Here is a 19,909-nt window from a genome sequence, read left to right as displayed (position 1 = left end):
AACTCCTGGTAGGTTTCCACCTTGGAATAGTTCCAAAAGTTCCCATGGAAAGTTTCCGGAAATTTTTTTCGCCCCTTTCGCAACCCTACTTGGGAGCCCAAAAGGCTACGTACCAAAAATGTGCACGGATGGGAAAATCTCAAAGACCAGGAACGGATGCAACAAAATCCAAGTCGTCATGCGCTACATCGCTTCCCAGCAAAGATCCATGAAGAGGGTTTAGGTTGCTGTGGAGAAACTCAAGGGTCTTGCACATTGGATCTGGGGAAACTGTTGTTTCGTTTCACTGTGTACTGAACTTTATTTGGTTGGAATGAGGATAAACTCTACTTCACTACTCGAAAAGGGAACCCATCGCCACGAGTGACTCCGGATAGTGCGATTTTCGACCGTTCCTCTATAACGATGTACCAGTTGGACAAAATGTGTGTTCGTGCAACCAAGAAGTTCATTCGAGCGCCAACATGAAGCCTGTTTATTAATATCAAAGTCCACTATGTTGGACGCTCAGGGCTAAGAGATCCTGTTGAGCTTTGCGCTTGGTAGATGCTAAATTTCAGATACGCTCTGGAAGCCTTTTTTCCGTCGATCTCTCAACCCTCGTCGTCTGACTTCTCACCCTTGCAGGATGCTTTTCGCTGAATACGTGAATCGCTTTGGATGGTTTGAAAGCGTGTGTTAAGTCGTAATTCAGTCGTTCAAGTGGTTTAAAAATAACACAAGAGGCTTTTGTAGCCATTTTCCTTCACATTTATTGAAGGGAAGTTCATCTCTGCGTTCAGATTAACTCTCCGTACAGCAGTGGCTATGCCGCCATCCCATAATGAACAGAACCATGAGTCACTAGCTATTTGCCTATAAAAGCATAAAGGACAAAACGGCCCCATTTAACACTCGGAGGCCAGAGAGCAGTGTCATGCATTAACATGCAGACCGGGCGATTCAGGAGCTCTCCAGAAGTTGAATATTTTGAATCTGTAGCTTTGCAACAATCTACTGCTGAGCCTTTAGTGTATCTGCTGGGAAAATTACTTTTTACCTTCAACAACATTAATCCTGATTATTTCCTCCTCTCATCAATTCTGGTCAGTGAAGGAAGCAAAAAAAAAAAAGGTCAAAACGTTTGTGGACCCCAATGCATAAGATTGGTATGTGCTTCCTTTTTGAGCAACCTCCACTCTTCTGGGAAGATGTTGCACTAGATTTTGTGGAAATTTATGCTCATTCAGCTACAAGTGTGTTAAAGTCGGGTACTGATGTAGGTGAGGTGAGGAGGCCTGGGATGCAGCCAGTGTTCCAGTTCATCTCAATAGGGTTAAAAACAGAGCTTTACAGCCGACCACTCAAGACCATCCACATCGTCTAACCCATGTCAACCATATCTTCATTGAGCTGGCTTTGTGCACAGGGACATTGTCATGCTGAAACAGCTTTAAGTCAAGTGAAGGGAAATTTTAATCTATGTGAGAACATTTTGCCAAAAGAACCACATACGGCTGGAAAAGTCGGGTGTCCCGATACTTTTGCCCATAAAGTGTATGAACTTCTGAAAGTCAAAATTAATTGTCAACTTTTATACACACAGATTTTATCCACTTAACATATGAGCAAGCTGATTTCCACTCCTAATAACCTGCTGGAGCGAAAAGCTCTGGCACACCGGGCGTACGCTGCACCGCTAATCAGACCGATCACATTAGATTAGGAATTTGTGGCGTACCGGAAAAATTTTCCCCAATCTTTCAGGGTGATTTGCTCCAGGTTCACTGGATGTTCGTTGAATGCGATTTTAAATCAACACCAGAGATTTTAGAAAGAGCAAAGGACTGGATTCTGACTTGGCGAATGTACAACATCGACATGACATTTGGCATCCTGTGCACAAAGCTCCAGGAAGATGTGAAAGATCTTGAGTGGCCTGATGTAGAGCTCTTTTCTAAAGAACTTGTGGCTGACCACATATTTCCACAAGCACACTCCAAAATCTAGTGGAACACCTTCCCAGAAGAGTGGAGGTGGGATGTTTTAAAAAAAAAAAAGAAAAACTCCTATGGTCCAGTTTCAGTATAGAGTGTGTGTGTGTGTGTGTGTGTGTGTGTGTGTGTGTGTGTGTGTGTGTGTGTGTGTGTATATATATATATATATATATATATATATATATATATATATAGACAAGCATGATGTTTTTGTTCCAGTTTTTCCAGACCAACCACTGATTTGAGTCTGAAAGTTTCACTGGAAGAGGAAATGAATGGTATAAACTTCAAACCCAGTACTGGCCAACAATCCATTGTAGTTTCATTAAAATTAAACCAACACAGAGGATGTTCAGACTGCAGTCTCGAGGTCAGTCATATTGCATGCTTTATTAGAGCGGCTTTATTAAGCTTCATTAAGAGCAGATTCGACAGCGTTAGTGGAAGAGCAAGGACACTTAACATTGGACAAAAGCCTGTTATGAATTTACACAAAAGACTTTTCAGAACTGCGCAGTTGCCTCACTGCCTACATGAAAATCAGTTAATTAGCTACCATGCATTCATGCTGCAAGCTTTTTTTTTTCTTTTTTATATAATAAACCAGTTAGTAAAAAGAGAAGCCTTCCAGTTTTGGCTCATGAACAGACGCAGCTCATCAGAGATGGAAGCGTGATGTTAGTGACTTAAGCACCAAAAGAATTAATAAACAATGAGAAACAAAAAAAAATATTTGGATCTTACCACATCATCAGTAAGCGTTCTGATGTTAAGGGGCTACAAACAGAGAGAAGCAACATGATTAGACCATCATAAGCACCAATCCTTCACCTGGAGAACAAAATTGATGAGACCTTTGAAGGGATTTGTGTCATTCGCTAACCCTCTCTGCTCTCAAGGCTACAAAAAAACCCTGAGACACAGAGCAGTATGTGAAGCATTGATCCCCCACAGGACACAAACATGATGACCATGACGAGGATGATGATGGTGGTGGTGGTGGTTGTACAGGGACAGAAATGGACACTATGTTATGCTCCACTACAGTGAGTTACTTTCTGTAATGCAAAAAAAAAAAAAGTTTTTGTCCACTGTTTAGTGTACGAGTCAGAAATCCAGAGAGATTTGATTTGATCATTAATTATTTATGTGAATTTATTTATTCTTCTCGTTTTATTGCTGTTGGCAGCAAACTGACCGCTGTAACGGTCATGCCAATAAAAACCCGATGAAATTACCTTAATTGAGGAACAGAATAGGAGAGAGGAAAAAAGAGAAAAAGACACAATGACAGGAAAAAGTGTAGACAGACAGACATACAGAAAGACAGGCACAGAAAGAGAAAAAGAAAAAACAGACAGCCAGAAAGACAGGCGAAGAGAGTATAAGGAAGAAACAGACACACAAACAAACAAATAAAGAGGGAGAGACAAACAGACAAAGGTAGAAGGAAGACAGACAGACAAAGAGGAGAGACAGAATAGCATACAATAACAAACGGACAGAAAGGCAAAGATATAGAGATACAGAAAGAGAGGAGACAGAATGACAAAAACATAGATAGACACAGACAGGACAGGGAAAGAGGTGTAGACAGACAGACAGACAGACAGACAGACAGACAGACAGACAGACAGACAGACAGACAGACAGACAATAAGGAATAAACTGATATAGAATGAAGAGACAGAGGAGAGAGAAAGAAGGAGAGACAGTCAGATAAACAGAGAAATGGGAATAGACCAAGAGAGAAAGGAGAGACCAATATAAAAACAGAGAGAGAAAGGGGGACAGATAGACAAAAAGAGAAAGAAAGAGGGAGACAGACAAGCAGAGAGATAAAAATTCAGAGACAGACAGAGAGAAAAGGAGAAACAGAAAGACAGATCAACAAACAAACATGCTAACAGAGAGAGGAAGAGAGAACCTTAAATTACACCTCAATTCATCTGACAGGGCTCTCTCTCTCTCTCTCTCTCTCTCTCTCTGCAGAAGACTGAGAAGTTCCAGAGGAAGAGTCCTTGAAAATCTTTCAATCGGTCTCTCTCATATATACACACATATATATATATATATATATATATATATATATATATATATATATATATATATATATATATATATATGGGTTGATTTCTCCATCAGTAGAGAAGCCGATCTCTGTATCGATGCTCCCTCAGACATGCTAATCAATAGCGCAGACACACATTAGCATAAACACACAAGGAACAAAATGAGCAGCCGCCTGTCTAATGAAGTGTGTGGGATTAATGAGTATATTCTGTTTTTTTTGTTTTTTTTGCGAGAGATGGACAGGAAATTACAGACACACAGCATGTCAAGCTCTTTTTAATAAACACTAAATCTACTCAGTAATGCGATTCTCACCATGAGCAACAAATACACATACACATCTGGAATTCTGCCCTTTACAGTCGCTTACTCTAAATTTTATTATCCTTTCTGTGTCTGATGCATCAGCACGTTGTTTTCTTTTTCTTTCAATACTGGCAATAGCAACAGCTTTTCCGATAACAATGAGAGAGAGAGAGAGAGAGAGAGAGAGAGAGAGAGAGAGAGAGAGAGAAATATCCAGTATAGTTCAAATAAAAAAAAAGTCAAATCAACAAAACACGAAAAATTACAAAGTGTCTGTGGAGACGGTTTTTACAGCACAAACTGCCACCTTCACTTTAAAACGTGGCAGAAGGTCTTTTCTGAGGAAAGAGATAAAGAGAAAGAAAAAGAGAAATGACAACAGAAATATAGACAAAGAAGAAGGGGGCACAGAAAGAGAGACAGAGAGAGACATAGAAAGATAAAGATGGAGAAAACAGAGAAAACAGAAAACATGAGAAAAAACATGATTAAAAAAGTAAAAAAAAAAAAAAACAGAAAGAATGAACTGAACCCTTCCTCTCTGAATTTGTCCAATCTAAATCTCAGCACTGTCCTTGTGTCCTTCTGTCACTCCGAGCTCATGTGTGTCTTTAAACAAAGAAACCAATAATACAGACCAAAGGACAAACAACAATAACAATAATAATAATAATAATAATAATAATAATAATAATAATAAAAGCACATCATGCAAGGGCACAAATCAAGCTTCTGACAGTCAGAGTGAAGCAGGAACAATGTGCCATCATCACATTCACACAAAACAACAAAGTTCAGAATGAAAAAGGCAGCCGGAGCCTCAAGTCCCAGCCGCCTGATTCTGACATCCTGTCATTCAACCGCTGAAAACACAACAATCAGCGTTTACAAAAAAATAAATAAGTCCTGGGTCGAAGACACAAATTCCGACAGAGTGATAGTATGGGGAGGGTAGATAGAGAAAGAGAAAAAGAAGACAGCGAGAAAGAGAATATTTTCACCCTACATATCCCATGTAGACGTGTGAAGCCGTGTGCAGATGGTGAGCGTTAAATTAAATCAATGTTGCATGTTTATAAATTGGGGAAATGGACGTATACACTGGGCTTATGGGAAGTTCCCAGCATGCAGCGCCTGCACCAACCCGACTTCATTAATACACTCACACCAAACTGACACGCCACAAAATAAACGTGTGAAAGCTGGAGATCAATCATGCTGCCTGGGTGGCAGAAATGCCCTTCATTACCTCCAAACGGGTCAAAAACCCACCTTCATTACTGCTGCAGCACCAAAGAGAGAGAGAGAGAGAGAGAGAGAGAGAGAGAAATAAATATCCAGTATAGTTCAAATAAAAAAAGTCAAATCAACAAAACACGAAAAATTACAAAGTGTCTGTGGAGACGGTTTTTACAGCACAAACTGCCACCTTCACTTTAAAACGTGGCAGAAGGTCTTTTCTGAGGAAAGAGATAAAGAGAAAGAAAAGAGAAATGACAACAGAAATATAGACAAAGAAGAAGGGGCACAGAAAGAGAGACAGAGAGAGACAGAGAAAGATAAAGATGGAGAAAACAGAGAAAACAGAGAAAACATGAGAAAAAACATGATTAAAAAAGTAAAAAAAAAAAAACAGAAAGAATGAACTGAACCCTTCCCTCTCTGAATTTGTCCAATCTAAATCTCAGCACTGTCCTTGTGTGCTTCTGTCACTCCGAGCTCATGTGTGTCTTTAAACAAAGAAACCAATAATACAGACCAAAGGACAAACAACAATAACAATAATAATAATAATAATAATAATAATAATAATAATAAAGCACATCATGCAAGGGCACAAATCAAGCTTCTGACAGTCAGAGTGAAGCAGGAACAATGTGCCATCATCACATTCACACAAAACAACAAAGTTCAGAATGAAAAAGGCAGCGGAGCCTCAAGTCCCAGCCGCCTGATTCTGACATCCTGTCATTCAACCGCTGAAAACACAACAATCAGCGTTTACAAAAAATAAATAAGTCCTGGGTCAAGACACAAATTCCGACAGAGTGATAGTATGGGAGGGTAGATAGAGAAAGAGAAAAGAAGACAGCGAGAAAGAGAATATTTTCACCCTACATATCCCATGTAGACGTGTGAAGCCGTGTGCAGATGGTGAGCGTTAAATTAAATCAATGTTGCATGTTTATAAATTGGAAATGGACGTATACACTGGGCTTATGGGAAGTTCCCAGCATGCAGCGCCTGCACCAACCCGACTTCATTAATACACTCACACCAAACTGACACGCCACAAAATAAACGTGTGAAAGCTGGAGATCAATCATGCTGCCTGGGTGGCAGAAATGCCCTTCATTACCTCCAAACGGGTCAAAACCCACCTTCATTACTGCTGCAGCACCAAAGAGAGAGAGAGAGAGAGAGAGAGAGAGAAATAAATATCCAGTATAGTTCAAAAAAAAAAAAAAGTCAAATCAACAAAACACGAAAAATTACAAAGTGTCTGTGGAGACGGTTTTTACAGCACAAACTGCCACCTTCACTTTAAAACGTGGCAGAAGGTCTTTTCTGAGGAAAGAGATAAAGAGAAAGAAAAGAGAAATGACAACAGAAATATAGACAAAGAAGAAGGGGCACAGAAAGAGAGACAGAGAGAGACAGAGAAAGATAAAGATGGAGAAAAACAGAGAAAAACAGAGAAAACATGAGAAAAAAACATGATTAAAAAAAGTAAAAAAAAAAAAACAGAAAGAATGAACTGAACCCTTCCCTCTCTGAATTTGTCCAATCTAAATCTCAGCACTGTCCTTGTGTGCTTCTGTCACTCCGAGCTCATGTGTCTTTAAACAAAGAAACCAATAATACAGACCAAAGGACAAACAACAATAACAATAATAATAATAATAATAATAATAATAATAATAATAATAAAGCACATCATGCAAGGGCACAAATCAAGCTTCTGACAGTCAGAGTGAAGCAGGAACAATGTGCCATCATCACATTCTCACAAAACAACAAAGTTCAGAATGAAAAAGGCAGCCGGAGCCTCAAGTCCCAGCCGCCTGATTCTGACATCCTGTCATTCAACCGCTGAAAACACAACAATCAGCGTTTACAAAAAAATAAATAAGTCCTGGGTCGAAGACACAAATTCCGACAGAGTGATAGTATGGGAGGGTAGATAGAGAAAGAGAAAAAGAAGACAGCGAGAAAGAGAATATTTTCACCCTACATATCCCATGTAGACGTGTGAAGCCGTGTGCAGATGGTGAGCGTTAAATTAAATCAATGTTGCATGTTTATAAATGGGGTGGGGGTGGACGTATACACTGGGCTTATGGGAAGTTCCCAGCATGCAGCGCCTGCACCAACCCGACTTCATTAATACACTCACACCAAACTGACACGCCACAAAATAAACGTGTGAAAGCTGGAGATCAATCATGCTGCCTGGGTGGCAGAAATGCCCTTCATTACCTCCAAACGGGTCAAAAACCCACCTTCATTACTGCTGCAGCACCAAAGAGAGAGAGAGAGAGAGAGAGAGAGAGAGAGAGAGAGGATTTATTTAATGAACAAAACATTAAAACTGTGGCAGAACATTTTTTCACACACCTGATTATCCATCCATCCATCCATCCATCCATCCATATTTAGTTCTCTATTTCTCTCTTTCTCTGGTTATCTACCTGTCTCTCCATCTATCTATCCATCCATCCATCTATCGTTCTCTACTGCTCTATCTATCTATAGTTCTCTATTTCTCTATCTATTTATTTATAGTTATCTCTCTCTCTCTCTCTCTCTCGTTATCTACCTGTCTCTCCATCTATCTACATCTATCTGTTTATTTCTATCTATCTATCTATCTATCTATCTATCTATCTATTCATATTTAGTTCTCTCTCTCTCTCGTTATCTACCTGTCTCTTCATCTATCTATAGTCCACTATTTCTCTATCTATCTATTTATCTATTCATATTTGGTTCTCTATTTCTCTCGCTCTAGTTCTCTATCTATCCATCCATCCATCTATATATCCATCTTTAGTTCTCTATTTCACTCTCTTTCCTCATTTTCTTTCGATAGTTATTTCTCTACTTCCTATTTCTTCTTCTTTCTCCACACTCTCTTTCATTCTCCACTTCATTGCGAGACCTAAACGAGGTTCCAGCATCACAAAGCCCCTGTGTGTAGTATGATATTGAAAATATAGTGTAGCGAATGAAAGTGATTGTGAATGGTTCCTCCAGTGTCTATTCACCGTGGGGGGGGGGGCGTAACAGCATTTCACCGTATATTCACTATTCTGAGCGGCATTTCCATAAACCCACTTAGTGAGTTATGAGTATTTTTATCGTGGTTTCGTTTGAAGATGGACGCAGAGGTGTCAGCGAGGCGAAGAAAAACAGGAAATTAATATAATTGAATGTTTAAAAAAAAATCGTAGATGAAACTTTGGCTAATGGGGATGAAAACTGTTTGAATAAAGTTTCTGGATACTTTTATTTTTTTACATGCGCTTATAATAACCTCCATTATTCTGTGAAGATGTTGGATAACCTCCCTTTTGTGAAATGATGTTGTGGAGACTTATTCAGCTACAAGGTTGTTATTAAAGACGGGTAGGAGGTGACGTAGGAGGAATTGAGGAGGCCTGAGGTGCGTTCCAATTCCTCCCAAAAGGAGGTCGAGGTCACGGCTTTACAGCAGGCCGCTCAAGATCTTCCAGCCCATGTAAAGCATACCTTCAGAAAGCTCACTATGTGCACAGATTTGGCTCTTCAGACCAAATATGGTTGGAAATATCAGGTGTCCCAAAACTTTTGTTAAATAAGTCTATACACACAATGGATCAACTGGAGGTGTTTATCAAAAGCTGTGAAAAAATGTCATTTCCGCGTAGCCGCTACAGCGGACAAACATTGTGTCACGTGAACAACAGAGTGGTATCATCATTGTGCTGGGTAAAAACAAAAAAAAAAGAGAAGCGGTGTCGCTCCAGGGGACACGAACAAATATCAATTAAATTGAAGCTGCAGCACAAAGGCGGGGGTTCGAAAAGCCATGCTAGTGAGTGCACCGGGGCAGAAGAGTTACGTCTTAGAAATTAATTTCTCGCACAACAAAGCTATTGTGTGATGCGCAGAACTCCCAGGGGTTGGCGTCTTTCTTTACCCGACGTCTCACTGACGTGTTCACAACCTCCTCCAATCGCACCGAATCCTGTCCATCGCATGCAAATCAACCAGTCCGCTACCCAGTGTGTGGCATATTCAGATTAGAGAGGAGATTCGAGCTGATTATAAAGATCACACAACTGGAAAAGAAACAAACACGCGCACTACGATGAACGTTGCAAGCAATAGGTGGCATCTTTTGCTCTCCATGTAGCCAAGACCTCAGTTGGAAACTAGCAGTTTAGATATTTCTCCTGATTATTAGAAACCCTGACACAGCCGGACACACGGACCCTGTTAATGTGATAAAACCAAAAGAAATCAAACGCGATCGATCTGAAGCTGCAGGGAGCGCTCGGAGAGACGCCGCGGCCGCTACGTGCGCCGGACGTGGCAAAACAAGATTAGTCGGCGAGTTTTGGGGTCAGACGGTAGGAGGTGCTCATTAAAAGTGTGCGACGATGGAGGACGGATTCACGTTTGCTAATGGGATCAGCATAAGCGAACCTCCGAACCTGGGTCACGCTTCACCTCGGCCCCGTAGAGCACCGACCACCTACGGTTTCATCTGCTGGCCCCGGAACGGGCTAAAGATACGAGATGTGCTTTGCGGGGGTTCTCACTTGTGTTTATAGCAGCCTTTTTTTCTTCCCGCGGCTTGTGTAAAGAAATAATCGTATTCATGCGTGCACCTTGAAGGTAGAACAGGTTTGCTGGATGTGACCTCCAGGTCAGGTTGCTGATGATGCATCACACACATTAAAACCAGCATCCTGAGAAGATCATAATGAGCGTTCGGGTCTTTTTTTTTTTCCCCTCTTTACAACGTGTACACAAACACACACACGCACAAATAAAGGGCTTGGATCATTAAACACCCTCAGCAACGGTGTCCGATACAATGGCTCTTTTTCGACACAACGGCCCCGCAGCATTAAAGCCTATTAAAAGCACCTAGTGGTCGACAGCTCATTAGAAACACAGGCAGACATCGGGTAATTCATGCTGAACTTCATTAGGGTAAATACAACCAGCAACTGTACACAGCCTGGACCGGAGGGACACTACAGCAGACGCGTGGAGATACAAATTGCGATTTTTTTTTTTTAATGATCCACATGTTGGTCTATGAAAGAAGTTCGATCTATACATAATCCGGTTCCACCTTATTGACTGGGTCCTTCAGGAAGCCTAACAGCATGGAACAACAATACAACAATAACAGGTCGATCCCAGCATGCTCTCACACACGTCTGTGTGCCGACTAACTGGAAATGAATTCTTCCCCAGCTTAATATACTTTTATACTTCATTCATTTTATTTATTATAGTCTTTTTCTATTTTCACCTTTAGATGTTGGACAGTTGCAAAAAGCAATTCACAGGTATACAGGTAGCATTATGCTTTACACGGGCTGGAGTGGAAGATCTCCTGACCCTCAACCCTATTAAACATGAAGGAATTAAAACAGTGACTGCCTTATATCAGCTTCCTGAGAGTGGGATTTGAACTCACAAGCTTGGTACCTGGCTTTACTAATGCCCCTGTGGAGGAATGAGTTCAAATCTCTCTCAGGTCTAATCCAATCTTTCCAGAAGAATGGAGGTTCTTAAAACAGCAAACGGAACCTCGATGTGTCATAAGACGCTCAAAAAGGACACAACAATCTTATAGCCATATAATGCAGCTTTGACTGCACAGCTGGATTTTTTATTACACCTTCTACAACTGGAAAAAGTCACAAGTCTGATGTCCACGTACTGCATCCTACATTGTCAGACAAGTAGGAAGGACAGAAAAAGCATGGCCTTGTGTTTTTTTCGAATGTACAATATCATCCCACTCATTTCCATTAAGGAGGATTAGTATTACGGTTCTATAACAATTGACTGAACATCATGAACCATCATCAAGTGCTTCAGACCATTTCTGAGCGGCATGCCAGGGCGCATTACGCTGCTGGTCTGCAACAATGTTCAGGTAGGTGGTACGTCTCAAAGTAACATCTACGTAAACAACAGAAAACCAAAGTTTCCCAGCAGAACGTTGCAAAGAGCATCACACCGCCTCCACCAATCTCGGCTTCTGCGTGTCCTGGAAGTTTCCTCCCGCCCCACAATCCTTGTTGTTTTGTTGTACTGCGACCCCGTCTAGCGATTTAGCTCTTGTCAAAGTCGATCAAGTCTTCCAGCTTGCTCATTTGTCTTGCATCCAAAACGGTGCGATTGTTTGCTTAGCGGCTAATACATCCCGGACCTTGATGTGCGCCGCTGTTATGAGATAATTAACGTTATTCGCTTCATCTGCAAGCGCTCATATCGTGGTGGCATGTTATTTAGACTTTGAAAGTCGTTTGAAATAATAAGTGGCTGTGAAACTCAAATAAAAAAAAGAAAAAGACCGCAATAAACCTTGGACCTTGAGAGGTTTTTCAACTTGCTTTTCAATATCCTGCGTAGTCGTTCTGCCCATATCAACTCTCGCCTTGAGTAGAGGCTCGTTTCCTCGTTCAGATAAAGCAGGGGGAACAAAAGTTGAGGAGTTAAGCCCTCTGGAAGAAAACAAGCTCAAGTTCTTATCGGGCGCGGTATAAAATAATAAAACTTTTTTTAATGAATAAATGAATAAATATTGAATGCCGGAACACATGCTCCTTTTTCCCCCGTGCACTTTTCAACCGTTCCCTCGTAGCACCTGTCTAATTAACACGACTTATCGCCGTAATTAGCAACATTAGCCCGTTTCGGAGGCATGCATTATTAATAATTATACGTGTTTATTGGGTCACTGCGATCGGTCGTCTATCATAATAATCTCAATAAAAGGTCATCTCTGTCAAAGTCAAATGTGGCAGACTGATACATTTCCCGAGTCAAAAATTTGTCAAATGTCAAGCGTGGCAGTTAGTGTGTGGAACGTTAGACATCTGATGAATTTTAATTTGTACGTCAAGGCGTGCAAAAATATCGTCCATGTACTAAAGATCCCTCGGAGATCTCTGAATATCTCTATGTCGAAACTGCAGGATACCGCCTTCGATTTGCAAACGTGTGCTTTGATCAATGCACGTGTTTTCTGCTCGCTTTTTTTCCCCCCAATCAAAAAACTGATATCGGGAGAGTGGTTGGAAATCTCTGCACACAACATAACAAAAAAAGCAGGTGATGTGGATCCATCAAGTGCAAAATAACAGCTAGATTACAAAAAGATGATCAACAAACATGCGATAGTTTGGTTGAAACAAGCAGAGGCGGAGACTAAACAAACTTGCAGTCCGCCACTTAATATGTTCCTGAGTGAACTCAATTTTGATTATGTTAATTTTAACTATGAATTAAGCCTTACACACACACTATGCTATTTCAGCAGTCTTATGAGGTCAAAACAAATCACACTGTGCGGCATGGATCTACTAAACTTACAATGATGGCGCAAGTTAGTACAGAAGAATAAAGAGTCATCAGCAAACGCTTTTAGTATGGAGCATGGTGAAGAATAAGTTGATGTGTATTAAAAAGAGGAGGCAGCAGAGGAGAAGATGGACACGGTCATGTCTTGAGAAAAGAGGCCAGATTGTGATACATAAGACATAGACATACATAAACACAAGTCTTAGCCTATATGCACAGTCAAACTGCATAGCTATGATAACTATTTATAGATTTTCTTCCTTATGGAAATCCCAAATACCGGTATTTCTTTTAGCTCTTATTGACGTTGCATTTTAATTGGTTAATAGTAGCACCAAACACACTGTAAAATATTAACCCAGAATTACTGACACTGTCAGAAAATCTTCACAGGATATGGCATGGCACTTGGTAGACACTGTTATCAAAGATGATCTCATTTATATAACGGAGTAGTTGAGGTTAAAGGGCAATGGTACCGGCGGTACTGGCATTTGACCTCACGAGCTTCCAATCAAAAACTCCAACGTCCAACTCCTAAGCAACCACCGAAGAAATCGCCTGGACTGTACAACAAAAATCACAAGTTCATCTGAAAGACGGAAAAAAAATGAATAAAAAGACCTTAAACAACCTTCTGTAATGGAGACGCTTTATTTAAAAAAAAAAAGAAAGAAACAAAGAAAAAACAATAGTGTGATTTTTGCTGACTGATTGCATTATTAAGGAACAGCACATGGCTACTCGGAATGCGCCCCTGCGAGCGAGCGTTTGGTCATTCAATAGGCCCGATGCTGAAAAGTTTGCAAGAGATCCATTTCAGCTGGGCCGGTTATCTCTTTCCGGCCTCTTTAATTGCACACCGATAACGTATCTTTCAATTACAGCCTATTCCATGAGCGAAAGCAAAGGGAAAGCACTACAACGTGAAGCCTGCTCAAATTAATGAGGTGAACCAAGGACATTAAGATTTGAATATCTAGGAAGGAAGAGTCAGCACAAAGGTGCGAGCGTATGAATGCAAAACGGATTCTTCAGTCGGCCCTTTGTGAGGCATGGACATTAAAGTCAATGCGACAGTACCTCGGCGGACGTGAGGGTCGCTAATCATTTCGACTGGTGTCCATTAAGCTCAATCACACCCAGCTGCCACGAAGTGTCTTAACCTTAGACATCAGGATTGGCGTAGCAGCTTGACAGTGAGGCTCTGGACACCCCATCAACAGCTGTCAGTCTGCCATACCGGTCTCAACAGAAGTGCTCGGGAGCACAAACCTGAAGCGTGGATTTTGTATTTATTCTTTGAATAATAAATAAAGGTTAAAGTTTGACATTAAAACATTCCAGAAATGTTTTACGCACAATTATAGGGATTTTAGAAATGTCCACTCTTTCGACTGACCTCCCTTATAGTAACAGAGACTCGAGACGAGTTTGCCGGTTATGTGTGAAATAAAATTGTGAACCATTGTGTGTGTGTGTGTGTGTGTGTGTGTGTGTGTGTGTGTGTGTGTGTGTGTGACGAATCAAAAAGGACTTATAAAAGATCCCTGGAGAATACGAGTTTGTATTAAAAAGAAAATATGTATCAAAAGTTTTCAAATGTAGTTTTGTAACCTGCCAACAGGTGGCAGCACAAGGTTGCACGCACAGTTACAGGTAGCGCCGACCTTCATAAGTCAGTGTGCCAAAAGGCATCATCATCCTGTCTACATGGGGAGCTCATCAACTGCCGCTATTCTGACCACGTCTGCGATTTCGTCACGGACAGCGGGTTTAGAAGAAAGATCAACTGTGATCTTCTGCGTGAAGCCACAGACTTCCAGGACATATTCCAGAAGTATCAGAAACGCAGGGAGTGTTGCATTGCTGTGCAAGGGGACTATTTTCAAGGTGATGCTCACCAATGGGGAAGCAAACGTATAATATTTTAATTGAAAGCAGCCATTATCTGGAGATCAAGAGCTTGAATCCTGACTGTGCCATAGCCTGGAGCCAAGCGGGCGAAACTGGGAGTCATACTGGGTTGGGATGGTGTACTCTGCACCCCTGTCATTCACAGCAACACTAGTTTAAAAAAAAAAAAAAAAAAAAAAAAAACAACCACAACTCACTTCACATATCTTCAAGGAAGCATCACTGCCTCATGAAAAAGACAAAACCTTCTTAAAGAATTTGAAAAGCAAATCTAAGTTTTGGGATTGAACTTCTTCTAACATGGATTTGTTATGGAAAGCGTTCCAAATGACTGCATGTGACAAGTATCGGCTGTAGGGATTCGCATTCGGCAACTCGTGCATGATGCTCGTCTGAAAACGATCTACATGATCTCACTTTTCTCTTCAGATTTGGTTCTACCACCTTCGCCCTCTTCCCGAAGATGAAGCTCCGGCTCAACGGTCGCCGTTTTGACACCATCACGGAGATCCGGTGCGAATCACAGAAGGTGTTTAAAACACGCTTCGAAAAAAAAGCCTTTGAGGAAACATTCCAGAAGTGTCAGAACGCTGTATCGCTGTGCAACGGAACTAGTTTGAAGGTGAAGGTGTGTAAATGTAGATGATAAAGTACTTATCGGAGCGAGTTTTGAAACTTTGTGATGCCGCTTTGTATACTTTTGGCTGTATAGCGCATGGATTGCGTCCACACCATCCGTTCACATGAGCTAAACAATCAGAAGCTCTACGGCATGAAGAATGATTTGGCATCGTTGGTTAGTATCGTTAGGAGGACTGACAGTCCACCAGTCTCCAGAGACAGAAAAAAAAAAAACGTCTCCATTAAATACATTAAATACAAAAGCATGGAAGAGGGAAGAATATTTCTAACAGATGGTGATGCCTGATCAAGCAAGCAACTGTGGATTTCACGATTACTGGATGTCAGTGAGGAAAACAAGTAGGATGCTGCATATTGATGTCGGTAATTTTGTGTTTTTCCGGGTGGGAAACGCAGTCGGTGTGGTGTAGCCGGTAAGGAAGCGTGTACCACTCGGGCTCTTTAATTATATCAGATGACTGACGTGAAGTCCAAAAGTGACTCGCTATAGTATCTGTAATCAAAATCAAACAGTTGGTGATCAAGTGGACTACAAGCAGAAAATGTTGAGAACGGTGATGTAAATACTACGGACTTATTTCTACTTAGACGAACGTTTCATGCGAGGATGTCCATTACGATATAAAAGCAGATTAATCTAACTGCATCCTGTGCTTGAGGGAGGCAATTAAAAATCCATCGAGCCGTCGCGGCTTAACGATAATAGAAAGCATAATAGACTCGGGGAGATATGGGACAACTCTTTTATCGGTTAAGATTACAGTTACATGTGTATCCTGAAATCAGGAATTGGTGTCGATCATCAGGAACTGAAGTAAGGAGGTTGGGGGATGCTGATCACATTGTGTTGAGGTCAGAGATCTTCAGCAGACCGTTCAAGATCTTCCACTACATCACATTTTGTTTGTTTATTAAGCTAAGGGTTATAAACATGACAGACACGGGGTCATCAAATCCAATACATATCAATTACTATATAAGAAATTTCAGCTTCACATGAGACAAAGAAACTTAAAACACATTTAGGTGATAGGTCGTGAAAGATCCCTCGTATACATGTTTCTGAGTAAAATCGTTTTCTCGCAGTATTGTAAATGTTACAATCCAACAAGATGTGTGTGTCAAGGGAACTTGACATTAGAGACTATGTGTAAGCTTTGAGTGGGCATGTAGCCAACCTATGTATATCTTTATACAGCTGTATTTGTGGACTGAAGCATTTTCATGCTTGAACACATCTGGATCTCCAAGTTCATACGAAGGGGAAATTTCATGCTCCAATTTTGTGCCTCCAACATTGTGGTTTAAAAAAATAGCTGGAAAAGTCATGTGTCCTAATACTTCTGTCTACTGTCTGAGAGCTACATTCTAGAACTATGTGCTTATTCTAGTTTTTTCCTGCGACAAAAAACCCTTAAAGCAGCATTTACTCGAATAAAAAAAAAAGAAAAGGCGAGATCCAACGAAAGGATCAGCGATTCTCGATACCATCAATCAGCTCGAGCCAAGTCCATCCTCTCTAATCACTTTAATTAGCTACATGGTTTACAAAGGCAGGATACAGTGTTAGTCCCTCGGCTGACTTCGCTAATCTTATGTAAATACCATCGTGCCGCCGCTCTGTGAACTATTAAACAACGGAAGCATGGAGGGGAAAAATCCGTTTGGGAAGGCAGACATTCTCAAACGCAGGATCTTATTAAGCCTTAGAAGACAAGCTGGTGTTTTTAATTGATTCATTGTATTAATTGAATAATTCATTCAGTCAGAACTTGAGCTCGGATTATTGTTCAGCACACTGTGTAAAACGTGCAAAATGGGTTATGACACTACAATACAACCGCAGAAAAAGAGTCTGATCTGACTTGTTCAACACCCCGAACCTGTGCTCGGTAATAAAAAGCATGCTCGGGAAGAACTTGGACGATTCGATTTCCTGGAGTACGAACAATAATTCATCTAAAACGCAAAACACATCGTGTGTTACATTTAAAAAAAAAAAAAAAAAAACTGAGGATTTATAACGTGCAGAATAAAGAACCCGACTTTTCCATCCATAAATATTTTACCATTACATTTTGTTCCAGCATGTCGATGCCCCTGTGCACAAAGCCAGCTCCATGTAGATATGCTTTACATGGGTTGGAGGAAAAGTTCTCCTGCTATAGTACCTGCCTTTACTAATCTCCACAAGCACACTCCAAAACCTGGTGAAACATCTTCCCAGAAGAATCAAAGTTAATATAAGAGGTAATGGGGACTAAATGTGGAATGAGACGTTCAAAGATCACATGGTTATGGTGGGGGGAAAAAAAAAAAAAAAAGAAAAAGGGTATGACAGGTGTCCGTTACACCCACAGCTCATCTCTTATTCATTCTCTGCCTGCTTGTTTGTGTTCTGGTGTTTGTCAGGACCGCTGGCTCCCGTCCAACGTCTAGTTATGCATCCTAAATGTGATGCGGTCGGTTTTAATGAATCGACCGGCTGATGCAGCGTCTCTGCGGACCTTGCGAGGGTCACCGATAAAGGCGAAAGCAATCCACACAGAAAAGGAGCAATTGATAGAAATACGGGGTTTAAAAAAAAAGGAAGAAAAACACAGAAATAAAAACATATTCTTTCGAGTGAAATCAGCGTCACTCAGGAATGGAAATTCATTAAAGAGCGTTAAAGGCCTATTGGTGCCTGGACCTGACAATCGCACGCATATGGATAAGGGCGTCTGGACAAGGCTCTGGACAAGGCTCTGGACAAGGCTCTGGACAAGGCTCTGGACAAGGGCATCTGCTAAATGCCGCAAATGTAAATGTCTGCTAAATGCCGCATATGCGCCTTTTCAACATCCCATTCTAGATTCAATCCCCTCTTTGCTGCATTAACATCCCAAAAGATGTCTGGTGGGGTTGAGAAGGTGGTCAGGGCTTCACACATCGTGTCCTCGTGGAGGTTGCTTTGCGTCCCAGTCATGCTCGGACAATGTCTGGACCTCATAATTGCAGTGATGAAACAATTATAACACACTCCATGGTACCAAATCACAATTGGGCTTCAAACAAAAAAGGGTGTCCACATTAATCTGTGTTCTGGGTTTCCTCACATGCTCCAGATGCATTCCAGTAGGACAGGCGAGTCTAAATCCACTGTGACCTTGACCAGGATAAAGCGTTTGGAAGGCGTTCTCCCATTCCTGCGTTCGGGTAAAGCGATGCGTGTTCCTGCTACACGTTGCTCCGTTAAACAATGCAGCTGCATGAGAGAACGCGGTGGATTGTACGCAAAAGCGTGATTTTTGTTCCTGCGTTTCATGAGCAGGAAAACTATAAACAAATTACACCGACCCACCGAGCGCTGTTTATGATACGAGTGGGAGGAATGAAAGCATTGTAGAAACCAGGTGTTCAAAATAACCCTATTTTTCATTTATTTTGCACAAGAACAAGTTGACAAGCTCTCTTCAAAGGGCTCGAATCGTGCTTTCCGAACAGATGCCTAATAACGTACCCGTTTCCTGACATGACTCCGGTAACCACACGTTTACACGAGGTTTCGGTGGGGAAAAAAAAAAGGAACGTCCTCGTCTCCGTCAAAGTGCGTTTTTTTTTTTTTTTTAAACAGACAGCAACTGCTTTCATGGACAGCGAAAAGGTCCCTCTGCTGACCTGAAAGACTTCGAGAGCTCGAGGCTTTTCCAAAAGTTTGTTTCCGCCGGCTCTCAGGAACAAGTCTTAGGAGCATCTCTGGCAAAGAATAACACGCCTTTCGGTCAGAGCTGCTTTTGCCTGTACGGTCAGAGACGGCACAGTAGCTTGTGGCTTTTTTTTTTTTTTGCTCTGAAGAATTTTGCTCACAAACTGTTCAGATATAATTTTTGTACAGAACAAAGGCCTGTATATGGATATAAGGTGGTCATACGATGGGGGGGGCAAATACACGATCAAAACTTTGCCATGTACAAAAATAACTACATCAAACAAACTTAAATGATGTTGAATGAAATTAGCGCTGTGTTATTTTAGTTTTTCTGAATTGCAAACATCTGCCAACGGACAGATGTTGGATTTGGCAGGTGTCCAAAACTGCTCGAAAACCTTAAAGTAAATGTTTAAGGCTTAATTAGTATAATGGACATATTGTAGCGATGGAAACCATCTGAAACAGTGACAGGTATCAACAAAGCTGAAGCACTGGTGCACAGTGTCTGCATTAGACATAAACCATGAAGATTATAGTGTTAGTCGGGGAGACGTTTTTATAGAAAACCGCAGAGCTCGAAACATTTCCGATTATTTCAAATACAATTCACATTTTTGTGAACATCCCATTCCACATTTATTCCCTATTTAATATCTTCAACTCTTGCAATAGATTTTGGAGTATGCTTAAGAAGATTTCATACAAA

General features: G+C 41.1%; 1 protein-coding gene across 1 annotated transcript in view; it reads right to left on the bottom strand.

The window, feature by feature from the left end:
- The window catches only part of diaph3 (diaphanous-related formin 3), a 287,165-nt gene that overhangs the window by 260,150 nt on the left and 7,106 nt on the right, over nucleotides 1-19,909 (bottom strand). Inside the window, 1 exon segment of the mRNA XM_046857511.1 lies at nucleotides 2,721-2,753. Coding sequence (XP_046713467.1) covers nucleotides 2,721-2,753 — 33 coding nt within the window.

This window comes from Silurus meridionalis, chromosome 9 (genome assembly GCF_014805685.1).
Source record: "Silurus meridionalis isolate SWU-2019-XX chromosome 9, ASM1480568v1, whole genome shotgun sequence".
NCBI lineage: Eukaryota > Metazoa > Chordata > Actinopteri > Siluriformes > Siluridae > Silurus > Silurus meridionalis.
Note: the sequence above shows the minus strand (reverse complement) of the source record. Positions and strands in the feature narration are given on the sequence as shown.